The 13,082-nt window shown below is 41.6% G+C and overlaps 1 protein-coding gene across 1 annotated transcript in view; it reads left to right on the top strand.

Moving 5' to 3' along the window:
• coro1ca (coronin, actin binding protein, 1Ca) overlaps window positions 1-12,177 on the top strand; it is a 31,800-nt gene extending 19,623 nt beyond the window's left edge. The window contains exons 3-11 of the mRNA XM_083979952.1: window positions 4,546-4,668; window positions 5,968-6,097; window positions 6,250-6,431; window positions 6,829-6,948; window positions 7,296-7,400; window positions 7,515-7,660; window positions 7,875-7,932; window positions 8,085-8,327; window positions 9,317-12,177. Coding sequence (XP_083836078.1) covers window positions 4,546-4,668; window positions 5,968-6,097; window positions 6,250-6,431; window positions 6,829-6,948; window positions 7,296-7,400; window positions 7,515-7,660; window positions 7,875-7,932; window positions 8,085-8,327; window positions 9,317-9,436 — 1,227 coding nt within the window. The 3' untranslated portion in view covers window positions 9,437-12,177. The remainder of the gene's footprint in view (window positions 1-4,545; window positions 4,669-5,967; window positions 6,098-6,249; window positions 6,432-6,828; window positions 6,949-7,295; window positions 7,401-7,514; window positions 7,661-7,874; window positions 7,933-8,084; window positions 8,328-9,316) is intronic.
• The last annotated feature ends 905 nt before the right edge of the window (window positions 12,178-13,082 follow it).

The following is a 13,082-nucleotide window of genomic DNA, read 5'->3' as shown; positions in this document are numbered from 1 at the left end:
GCGTTTAGCGTCACTTTTATCTTGCATGTAGCACAGAGGTGAGCTGCAGCTACGTAGTCCTGTGCATGAGAGGAACTAGTTCCTGTCAAATAAATGTAGGTCAAGATGTTTTATATTCTGCTCAGGGTTCAAATGGCTACAAACAGGAAATTCACAACCAGCTAATTGGTTGTTACGGCAAATCTGTGTCTCCCTGTCCTGTCCCTTTCTTTCTCATTTTATAATTTTCTATAGTCTGAGCAAGAGGTTTTGTGTTGGTTGCATTAAACAAAATTTCTACAACTGACCTGGCTAAATGACTGTTTGTCCCCTTGTGATAAAATGTCTGATTTATAACCCTGTATCTTCCTCTCCTGAGGTAACGTCTCATTAAGCTTGTGCTTGCTACTTGATGTTATAGATGTTTTAGTCGAGTCAAATTCTGAGACAAATTCAGGCTCGCAAATTAGCCTGAAGGGCTGCATTTCTGGAGCGACAGAGGGTTGAATGCAACGGGTCGCCGTAGGTTAACCCATCTGCAACACTGATCCCATTGCACTGAGCTTGTGTTATGAGCTACCTTGAGCTCTGGATTGTTGTTTTTAGTTAAACTCTTAATTGGCGCTGCTGGCAATTACAGTGAACTCACTTCATACAAACAGCATTCCTGGCCTGTGTATCATGTTATCAGATGTGTATGGAGGCTTGAGGCAAGATCCACTTGTATTAGCTCTCCAGACCCTGGCATTCTCAATCATATATCAGACACAAACACCATTAACACCTCAAAGGGTGCTATATTTGACACCTCAGCGGCCCTCTTGCTCTCATTAGCCATACACATACCAGAGGTCCCCGGGGCCAAGGTGAGGAATGTAAAGAACGTGTGTCTCTCTGGTCAAACTGTCGTCTCCTCTGCCATGCCCGGGTTGATCAGGAGGTCGAACGCCATGGCTTAATAGAAGTGTTACAAGGGCTTCATGGTTGATTGCTAGGTGACAACCGTAGCAGCTACTATTTATTAATAAAGACTGTACAATTATTATTATTTTTAGCTTATTCTGGTGGTTTAATAATGTTACTGGAAAATTGTAGCAAATTGAAAGTTATGTAAGGGGTCATTCCAGTCTCTGTAGCGTGTCTGAACTGGAGCTAATGTGTGATGTGGCTGTGAAGTGTCTCTTGAGTATTGAAGTTGAAATGCTGCTCATTTGGGTGGTCCAAATCTTCATCGGCTCTGACCAGCAGACTTCTGCAAATCCAGACAGAAAACATGAATGTATGCGCTTCTCATAAATGTTATGGCTGTAATTACATTCAAGAAAATCTATCTTTTAAACTTGTCATTGGTAGAGAAGCTGATGTTCACAGCCCTGTGAGGACCGCCTGAAGTCCAAACTGAACTCTGAGGTTCAGATAACTAACATTTGACTGTGCATCTGCAGTACACAGTGCTAATGCTGTAAACATACCCAGGTCACAGTTTACTCCCTTTTTGTCTTATACATAAACTATAACATCTGCTGGAAAACTTCAGCACAGAATTGCATGTGTGTGTTTAAAGCATAAAATCAGCTGTGTGAAGATAAACAGTGTTTCACTAAGTGTTAATGCACAGCATAGTTTAATATAATATACCATAAGTACTTGGTATCAGAAAAGATTAAAGGGCTCGGCCCCATGATGTCAAAATGATAGTGGCAGTCTTGCATGACAGGACGTGTTTAACAATGGTATAACGAAGAGCGATCTTTTCGGTGGGTGTGCAAAATGTTGAACTTGACTGAACATGATATTTTCAATAGTGTGAAGTCAAAGGTAAAGCATTATTAGAGAAAATGAAGTGCCGTGGCACACAAGTTTGAAGTGTTGGCTCGTCTTATCTCTGTGATCGGTTTGTTTATTGTTTCTGTTGCTACACCTGGTCATCAGTCTGTGCACTTCCTGCTTTACATCCTGTTTCGGCTGACCTAAAGACATCATGTATGGGAATATCCTTAACTAAAGTGTGATATAAATCTGAAATTTCTATGCACATATACACCATGTCTCTCTGGCAATGAAAATAACTTGAAAACTGGGATTTGCTAAATGAAAGTAAAATCCTCAAATGGACTGTGCTGCGTAGGAGCAGTCAGCAGTCTCAGTCATATCTAATGGTAATGTTATCTGATACCTGATGGTGGCTCAGAGCTTCCTGTTGACCGCAGTGTCAAAGTCTGCTTTCTTTACACTCTCCTTCGGGGCAGATTTCAGGGTGTGTTCAGCCGTTAGGGTGAGGTTTAGACAAGATCTTGTGATTTTCACATACTACACGTACACGAACACAGAGTACATTCTCACATACACTGGACTTTGATCACTACACTTGGAGCTGGACTATGTGTCATAGCCCAACTCTGTGTCAGTCAGGTGACTGCATGGTTACAAGCCTAATATTTTCATCAAGTCACCTACTGTGCTTTTTATGAATGTCCAGCCACTGAGGGACTGTACTGACCTTTATATCTGCTGTCTCACTGAATACGAGGCCTCTTAGATATGAATCTTGTTACCTGGGAATATGGTAATAGCAGCAGGCTGTAAGTGTATTCTGCTAAGCTGCATTATCCCCTGTGGCAGGGGCAGGGAAATGTCTAAGAACAAGAATGCCTGAGCAACATGACACTCATATCCTGGACTGGATACTGCCTTTTTTTTTTGTTTAGTTGTGTTTTTCTCACTGTGTTTTTTTTCGAAAATTGTTAAGTGTGAAGCTGCAAATCCGCTGCAAATCCTGTCCTTTTTTAAATTTTCCACTCTTGTTATGGTGTCCTGCAGACAGAAATAGTGTCAAGAGTCATCACTGCCTCCTGTATTTATATTTATATAGATTTAAGTCAGCGTAATCTATAAATGTATAATTTACAATTGGGGGTGAGCTCGGTCTGATAGGTACTTTTGACTGTTACTTCTCGTATCAGTTTCCCTGCCTTTTTTATAGTCAAACAAGTTTGTTTGACTTCCACACCACGTGGAGCGTTTGTGAGTTGCAGTGGGAAGAAGACATGATTCAGAATTACCTTTTTAAAAAGAAGAAATAGACTGGAAAAAATGAGTCCCCAGGGCCACTGAAGAAACGCAAACAATTACATAACCTATAATTGCTACAGCATATTGTGGCTGGTTTAAAAAAAAAAAGATCTGGGTAAAAAATGTAAAACTCATCTGGCCTGCCTAGATACAGTCGAACGACTGATGTCAAATGCACTGCTTCTTGTGAATTAAAACATGTCATTTTGCTTGTGTGATCTCCCAATGTGTTTGGAGTATACTGACATAAATCTGTTTTAATTCCCTTTGAAGCATAGTGTGTGGCTATTTGGTGTTAAATGCATGGTACAGGAGCTTACATCTTTTGTTTGGATTAATATTAGTTATTACTTTGAGTTATGTTCTCATGAGGTTCAATCCTAGTTTTGGTTGTACCTCTTACTCATTACTGAATGTGCTGTTCCTGGAGTAAGCGGTGGTGCTAAACCAATTATTGCTGCTATGTCAGTATAATGGCAGAATAGCTGTGGGCACTGAGCGATTATTTTCTCTCTTTTTTTGTATTAAGGAAGCCATCATGCTTTATATAGGGCTGCAGCAGCATCACAACTCTTTCCCCAGCAAGTGACATCATTCCTCTGGCCCTGCAGTGGTACTCAGAGTGCTCACAGACTAGGGTGTGTCTCAGGCTCCCCAGTCGCTACAGCATGGCTTTGCTAAGTCACCTCACCGTGCAGAGAGAGAGAGAGCACCTGGTTCTCCTGTCTTGTGGAGTTCAGAGGTCAGATTTAGCTGCAGGCTGGTTTTAGGAGGATGGACGGCAATTATTGAAGGTCCTTTGTGTGTTTGCCAGTGTGTGTTTGCGTGCGTCAGAAATTCATTTCAACTTCAACTTCTGGGCACAGTTTCGTGTCAGATTCAGGGTTACACATTTAAAGTGAGGAGATGGTCTGTTAGTACTATGCCATGTGTGTACTGTATAATGACGTCACCATTAATAACTTTCTTTAATTACTGTGGGTAGTCCAATAGGGGCTAAGTCTAATCTCACTTTGCTTCTGTGTTGTGCCAATAAAACCCAAGCCTCTTTTTTGGCAATCCGGGAAAGATCAAGACTGATGACTCTCTGGTTTTAGACAGTAATATTTTTTTTTTTTATCAGTGAGCCATGTAAGAAGACTTAAATGAAAATGCAATGTATGTGTGTATTTGTGTAAGTTCTGACATCCACCTGACTTGTAATGTGCGTTTGTATATAAAATGTGACATGCCCAGTTCAAAATGTAGTGGTTCCTTTCAATTTGTCTTACTAACATGTAGTTTCATTGTAGAATAAATCCGTTTAAGCGTCTTTTCTTAAATGTTGTTTGAGTGTGTGTGTGAGAGCTTAATTTTGCAGGTGGGCTTTGGGATTATACTGTAATTGTCCTGTTTCAAAACATGCTCACTCCTCCAGCATGGACAATGTTCTCTAAGCAGGTCCAGACTAAGACTAATCTCATTACTCTGTGTTGTTTATCTTTGTCTTTACAGACGGGACGCATTGACAAATCCTACCCCACAGTGTGTGGTCACACAGGCCCGGTGTTAGACATTGACTGGTGCCCCCACAATGATCAGGTCATCGCCAGCGGCTCCGAGGACTGCACAGTGATGGTGAGGTTCGCCTGTACACCTGAACTCCAGCTCTCTTAATTGAGGGAAAACGTCATCACACATTCTTGAGCTAATAAGTGACAAGAGCCGACATGCTTTTATTGCGAAAGGCAGGACTGTTGTAACTCAGGGATGGGTGCAGACCTCACCCTCTGGATTAGATTAGACTCAAATATGTGTTGTAGGAATCAGGGCTGGGAAATGATTTAGCTGTTTATTGAGCTGAGGTCACTGACTTTTTTGAGAATCTAGTCGTACTTTCCTTCTAATGTCCTTATATGGGCTGAGAAAGGCAGACGTGAGTGTGCTGCCTGTTTAGGTGCTACTTCCTCACCTGAAAGTCCTGACTTCCTGTTACCCCACCCTAAATCAATGGAACATTTATTTCTTGTTTGCAGAAGTAGCTATAAGCCATTTATAGAGACAGGAACTATGAGTGGCTCTGCTCTCTGTGACATTTGATGGGAAAAGTTCACAGCCAACACACATACTGTCTGATAGTTTTTTCATCTATACCATGGGATTTTTACACGTCACTGATAAACCAATTAAAATATGTGAGCCTACTTTTTCCTTTTTACTTGCACTGTAAAATGTATCAGTTTGCTCAATAAAAGTGGGCGATTAAATGAAGATGGATCCTACAGAGTTATATAAGTAGTGGCACTGATGGATTTAGCAAAAACTGATCATCTGTGGGAATGCACAAGGTGATAGTATGGTACTGTAGGTAACAATGTATCACCAAAAAGCTCTTCTTTTGCAAATTTGAAGGATTTCAATTCCTAATGGCCACACACAGTGTCAGCTTTGTGTTGCAATACATTCCCATCATGAATGAATAAAACTAGCTAATAATTGCTGCAATATTGTGCTGCATCTAAATAGCTTTCTAACAAAAGTATGATGGAAAATATATATTGTCATGTATTAAATCATGGCAGATATTTAAGCAATGCAGTGATTTACATTTGTGGTCTCATCCTCTGGAATTATAATCAGAATTTTCCTCAAAACTCAGTTAACCCTCTGAGTTGCCCGCATACCGGTCATACTACTGGAAGAACGATCACTACCGCACCAGTTCTGATGACAAGAAAGCTCACTGTGTTCTTTTAAAATATGACTACGTCCCATCTGTCAGTGAATCATAGCCACTGGAGTCTTAGTTGCTGCTGCCTCCCTCAGGTGTAGTCTGGTAACTACAAGTTTTTTTGTGCCTGTACTCGCGTGATATCTGATGCGGGGTTCCTGTCTGTTTTCTGTTCCTGACCTCTGTCCTGTCGATGTTCTCTACAGGTGTGGCAGATTCCTGAGAATGGCCTCGTCACTTCCATGTCTGAGCCAGTGGTGGTACTGGAGGGCCACTCCAAGCGTGTTGGGATCATCACATGGCACCCAACAGCTCGCAATGTCCTTCTTAGTGCAGGTAAAAAAGAATCTCCTTGGTCCTGAGAGTTGCTCCGGAGCTTGCTGAAAGTCTGTTTGAGCACTAATTTGCAACTTATAGCAAACACAGGACACTGTGTGTGAATTTGATATACTGTTTGGCTGCACAACCTTACATGTGTCTGTCCCCAGGTTGTGACAACCAGGTCATCATCTGGAACGTGGGCACAGGTGAGGCCATGATCAACCTGGAGGACATGCACCCTGATGTCATTTACAATGTGTGCTGGAACCGCAACGGTAGCCTCATCTGCACTTCCTGCAAGGACAAGGGCATCCGTGTCATTGACCCTCGCAAGGAGATGATTATTGCTGTAAGCACTTTTCAGATATTTTCTTGTTTATTTGCTTGTATCTGTGTGAGAGGTAAATATTAATCCAGGTGTGGTCAAATAGAGGTTGGCTCTTAAAACTGTACTTGAGTTCAACCCTGAATTATTTCTGAACTGGTTCATTGCTGTAAAGCTGTCGCTGACCTTCAGAAGGAAACAAAGTCTGAGCTGAATAATATGATTTATATTGCCGTTTATCTAAAAGTAGAGCTTACACTGTGATTTGCAAGAGAACAACAAAGCAAAATTAGTCGGAAGAGATTCACGCACAGATCTTTTCTTTTTATGCTGCTAAAGTAAAAGTGCCATAATAAACAAGTTCAAGAAATGGTGACATGCCACGCATCCATCATGTTGACCTATAAACTGCACTTCACAGGAGAAGGAGAAGGCGCATGAGGGTGCTCGCCCAATGAGAGCCATTTTCCTGGCTGATGGAAACGTCCTCACCACAGGTTTCAGCCGCATGAGTGAGAGACAGCTAGCCCTCTGGAACACGGTAGGCTGCTTCATGAACGCTGACTCGCTGCACTTCTCCTCACTGGTTCCACATGTCACATGTAATCATATAATTATGTAAGATGTCGGTCTTGGAAGAAGAAGAAGAAGTTTCAACTGTTGATTTACACCACAGTCATAACACCAACACCATAAATAAAACCATTCACATGTTAGAAATGATCACTATATTCACAACTTTATTACGATGGAATCTACAATTCTCCACAGCTATTAAAATTTCACCCACGTCGTCCTGTTTTTCAAGCCCATCACTTTTTTTTCCATTTTCTATATTTGCAGTCTCTTCCACAGTATTCTGATTTATCGTTATACTTTTTCCCCCAGCAAAACATGGAGGATCCCATGACTGTTAATGAGATGGACACCAGCAACGGAGTACTGTTGCCGTTCTATGATCCAGACACCAGCGTTGTTTACCTCTGTGGGAAGGTGTGCTGCTTTTTAACACTCAGTAATTACATCAGCTATTGTTATAACGGTGCACATTACATTTAATTTCAGCGTAACTTAATGCAGAAATGAAAACACTTTATTTCTCGACAGGGTGACAGCAGCATCCGTTACTTTGAAATCACAGACGAGGCTCCATATGTTCACTTCCTCAGCACCTTTGCCACCAAGGAGCCCCAGAGGGGCATGGGCTACATGCCCAAAAGGGGCCTTGATGTCAACAAGTGTGAAATTGCGAGGTAAGTTAATCAAAGATACACGACTTCTCATCATTTCTTACTACAGAATTCATCTTGAGTTTAGAGTTTACTCAGCCACATCTACTGTGGAGCTCTGAGCTTCACCACCAGGAGGCAGAACATATTCATTTATCTCACAGGGGGGCCGTAGTGTGTATTTGGTTTCATGATTCACTGGCTTGCGGGTAATTGGTTTGATTTTGTCTGTTTCCAGGTTCTATAAACTGCATGAGAGGAAGTGTGAGCCTATTGTGATGACTGTGCCTAGAAAGGTGAGTCCTCATCCCAAGTTACCACTTTGCACACAGCTACTGCACCACTAATGTGCCCTGACGAATCACAGGCTGCACAGTGAGGCCTTGTCTTACAATGTGCTGGCTCTAGACTTTTCCTCACAGCTGGTCACTCTTTTCTACCCCCTCAGTCGGACCTGTTCCAGGACGACTTGTACCCAGACACAGCTGGACCTGACCCTGCCCTGGAGGCCGAGGAGTGGTTTGAGGGCAAGAATGGAGACCCCATACCAATCTCCCTCAGGAACGGCTACGTGCCGGGCAAGAACCGCGAGTTCAAGGTGGTCAAAAAGAACATTTTGGACAGCAAGGCGACCAAGAACACAGAGAACTCGAGCCCTGCCAACAAGTCTGCCTCCCCGACTCCATCGATTGTGAGTATTTGGTTTTTCTAAACCCTTTGGAGCGTCTCATATTAGCCTAGCACTGTTTCCCAAGGAGGTGAAGAGGTGATGTCTTGATATGGTTTTAATTTTCCAACCAACAGCTCAGAACCAAATGAATTAGTGAAAATGAACCAAACAGGAAAAGCTGAAGATATGGAGGCCAACAAGATAGTGCTGCTGCTGCCTTCTGTTATTTCTTTTCAGTTTCATGTTATTTATCTTTTCTATCCTTTTTTTAATGGATGTGATCTCTGTATGCTATACTGTTTTTTTTGTCTGTTTGTTTGTTATTTGAGAGAGTGTGGGTGTGTGAGTTAGTGGGGTAGTTTCCAAAAGAAAAAGACCTTGATTAAAACAAAACAAGACAAGAAAAGCAGTAAACCCTCACACCTCAGACATTAGAACTGGGAAATGTTTTTTATTGCATTAAAAGATTTCTTCCAAAGATAATAAATTAAATAGTCATGTGGTTTGTTTGAAGTACTGAGGTTATGGACAATCAGTCCATACTATTATATTTCGGTATCATCAGACATCAGCGCCGCTTACTGCTGCTCTGGTCTCTCTGTAGCTGCTTCCCTGGAGCTCATAGTGTTAAACAAATTGTGTGGAGAAGAAGCAGAGCAGATTCCTGTCTGTCTTCATGAGGTGGTTTGTAGATGTTGTTCAACCCACTCTCTGACCCACAAACTGAGGGGTCTGCTGCTGCTCTGGGCGCCTGCTGCTGGGCGTCCTGCCGCACCTCACCCACAACACAGCCTCCCGCCCAGGACCCAGCCCATGTGTCTTTCTGCAATCCTGCTCTGTAATCACAGCCCACTTGGCTCCAGTGCTGGCGTAACACGTTAACCCTCAGAGTACCAGTCCCTGCTTTTGACACAGTCGGTGTCTTCGATATCGAGACATACAGTATCAGGTTTATGAGTGGCTGCATCAACATGACAAAAGGTCTCATTTGTCTCTTGTGTCTCCCACAGAAATCTGAAGCCAAGCTGGAGGAGATCTTGAAAGAAATCAAATCCCTCAAGGACCTGGTCAGCAGTCAGGAGAAGCGAATCATCAACCTTGAAGAGCAAATGTCCAAAGTGGCCATTTAAAGACCCTTTACCCAACCCGCTACAATTCAGGACGTTCCTTTGGCTGGGGGTGGGCAGGACCGGACACTGCCTCTTCAGTGACGGCGTTTTGTCCGAGTCCTGCCCAGCAACGATCCCTAGCAACATTCCAGATGAACTTTTTCTTAGCCAGCCCCCGACCCTCAGTTTAACACAGGTGGAATAAGAAGGACGTGTGGCAAATTTAGCAGAAAATACTCTTTGCTTTTTTGGTGACTTTTTATTTTGTCTACTTGTACAATAAGGTCTTACATAATTCTTTTCATTTTAGAATAATGACCAAGAAAATGTCAATGTCAGCAGCAGCTCCCATTTACTATTGTAAACCCAAATATTTTTTTTTTTAAAAGAGGTATCGCTGTTCCATGTTACCGTACTCCAAAATTTTTTGCCAAAACTGAATTTTGTTTACACCTCCTTAACAGTATTTCGTTCTCTCTGTTGTGGGAATATTCAAAATACAAACAGGGAAGTTCAGTGCAGGTTATACAAGAAGAACTTCATCAATAACTTTCTGTGGAATTAAAATATTTTCAGTTGTTAGAAAATGAAGCTCGACATGCCAATAAACTTGACTGAAGACGTGTTTAGCTGCCGCAGTCTCAGATAAATCATCTAGAACAAATTCTTTCTGTCTGTGTTGAAGCTGCACAAATCAAAACCTGCTCTCTGCTTTTCTTTTCTTTTCTTTTCTTTTCATTCCCGTCGCTTCACATCATTCTGACTGTGGACACAGTAGCCCACGTAAACATGCATTCCTCTCTTCTCTTGTGCTTCATTAACATGCACTGTGTGCTTATTGGAGAAAATGAAAAAATACATTCCACAAATCTGATTGATTGGCTCTTGTTGGTGCGGGGGGGTGGGGGTGGGGGGGTGCTCCTGTAACATTCCTCATTCTGTCAAGTCTATACTGTAGTGACTCGGTTACACTGGTTCGTTGTTATTGTGACATTTTATGTGCTGCCCAAGGAAAACACCAACTTTGTGGATTTTCAACCTTCTGTGTAGAAAATCGTCTGTCAGCCCTGCTTTTGTTTTTGTGAGAGGTTCAGTCACCAACCTCAGTGTTTAGTATTCACCGGTTAGCCCAGCACACAAGTTTAGTCAAGTGTAGTGTGACTATTTTCTGTCACGGTTCCTTTGCATTACATGCCATCTCAGATATGTGTGATTTCTGTACAAACCAAACAGGAGTTGATATGAGACGACACCAAGTAATCACACATTGACTTGACTATTTTGACTGTGATAAAACTGGAGATTGCTACAGAAACTGTTCACAATCAACCTTTAAGGCCGAGATTGTGTGTGAATATGTGCCTCATGTCTTTGGCCTTTTTGGTACCTGTCACTATGGATGTTCCTGCTTTGTTTCTTCTTTGGTGGGTTGTTATCAAATGGATTCTCAGTAGATGATCCAAAACTTGCCTCTAACCTGGTTGAATTGAATAGTTCACTGTTAATTTTAGCCTGTTTTCTTGTTCCAGCTGTGCTTATATCCCTCTTAGCACTTCCACATTTTTTTTTTTTTTTAATGGTTATTTCTCGGATCCCCCCGTTCAGTTTAGTTACTTCAATAACATTGAACCGTTGAATTGTCCAACCTGAGCCACGTTGCTCTGATAAAAAGCTCTATTTTCTTGATGTTGTAGATTTGTTTCCCAGTGGGAAGCCGAGACGGGTAATGGTTCAGTCTGTTATTTGCCTTCAACAATTGTTACCACTGTAAAGACCTGAAAGTGCCATAGAGGTGACCATGGAAGTGTTTGTAGGGGACTGTTGTGTGAGTAGATTCGTGTAGTAAATGGAAGCGTTGGTAGGTGCCCGAATTTTAAAACCACTTTGAGGTGCTATATTTAGTGCAGACACTATGTTCAAAGGACCCTGTTCCTAAAGTACTGTATGTTGGCCACCTGGATGATATCCCACAATACACCAGGCAGCATTGCTGGTCAGGGTTTGTTAAAAGCATCATGCCCCTGGCATTTTGACACTTTCCACCTCGGTACGGGTATTCAACACATAAAAAAAAAAAAAAAAAGTAAAAAAAAAAGAAGAAGCTAAAAACAAGAAGCTGTCGACTGAACGCACAGCTTTTTCAGTCATTGTGTTGTCAAGATGCAATTCGAGCAGGAAGTCTTTGAATATTAGTGACTGGAAATCTACAGAGTGCTACAGAAATGTGGATCTGACTAATTATACTGCCCTATCTTGTATATCAGACTGCCACTCTACGGATTCTTTATAGCACTGTTGGCACGAGAGCTGTGTTTTGAGGAGTAGTAGTGATAGCAATCCAAAGGGACACTGTAGGTTGGAGAAATGTGCAGTTGAAAGATAGATGTATGTTTGTAATAAAGGTCTAGAATAAAAAGAGTGAAAGATGTGTAAATAACATGACCATATTTTCTGTATTTTTTTTTTTTTTTTTTTAATTTCATTTTTGTTTTGTGGTTGTGCTGAAGAGGGTATTTGTAAGGGAGGTGGGTTATAAATGTTTCCCCTTGTCTGTGTTCCCTGCACCTTGCCATAATGCATCATGAGACAACAGAACCTCTGTTATATTGGAGGTCGTATGAATATCAAGAGAGAAAATCAGACAAAAAGGAACCAGGTTGAAACCTCATGTGGAGATCTGCTCAGCATTTTTGTTCATTATTCATGCTTCAAATATCAAACATTGATTATAAGAAAAATTAATAAAGAATTTTTAAAACGGGCTCATTGTGCAGTTTTCAATTTGCATTTGTTGATGTATCATTTTCGTTCAGTCACTCAGTTTGGACATGTTGTCTTATCTGGTAGATACTGTACATGTTTACATGTGTGTACATGGAGAACAACAAGTTTGTGTAGGTGAAATTCATAAATGTGCCTCAAATCATGCCATGCTTGGTCCTTGAAGTGTGGGAACCTGGTTTGTGAGCAGAGATGATACTTTGAACTGTATTGTTTTGCCTTAGCTGATTTATTGCACTCTATTATTGTTTGAGAGCCACCAAAAATAACCCAACAAACTGTTTCGGTACGGGCACCATAGACTGTGACACTTGAGGACACGTCTCTGTTATAGCATCAGGGAGAAACGCAGGACTGTTGTGAGTCGCAGATTTGTAATGGCAGAAATGTGAAGCATAGAAACGGCACACGGCAACTCTCTCTCCCTGTAGTTTTCAATATTGCCAACAGACTCTTGCGTCCTCTAGTTTTGTAAATTGTCACCTTCTTTACAGCTTACCAACTATTATATCAACATCTCACACCGTCTGTCAAAACAACTGAATAAAATAAGAAAGGAGACATGAGCAGCCTTAAATAAATCTCTGGCATATTTAGAGACGTATACAGAGATAAGTGCTCCTAAAAGACCATGGAGTTTATATGTTCACTCTGTACATGTGTTTTGGGATGAAAAGGGTGCTTTCTCTCTTTGCTGGTCTTGTATGCCATGTACAGACAGGCTGTAATCAACATGGACTAAATTAGAGAGGACTCAGTGGGAGGCAGTGAAGTCTTAGGACTCGCCCCATGTACAGAAATACCCATTTCCCTAAAACATGGGACTGTTGTACTATAGCTGCAGAGTCTTTACAGGCTATTACTGCCATTAGTTTAAAAGCAGAAG

Source organism: Trachurus trachurus (genome assembly GCF_905171665.1).
Source record: "Trachurus trachurus genome assembly, chromosome: 9".
NCBI classification, from domain to species: domain Eukaryota; kingdom Metazoa; phylum Chordata; class Actinopteri; order Carangiformes; family Carangidae; genus Trachurus; species Trachurus trachurus.
The sequence above is the reverse complement of the archived record's forward strand: the minus strand, read 5'-3'. Positions and strand labels throughout refer to the sequence as shown.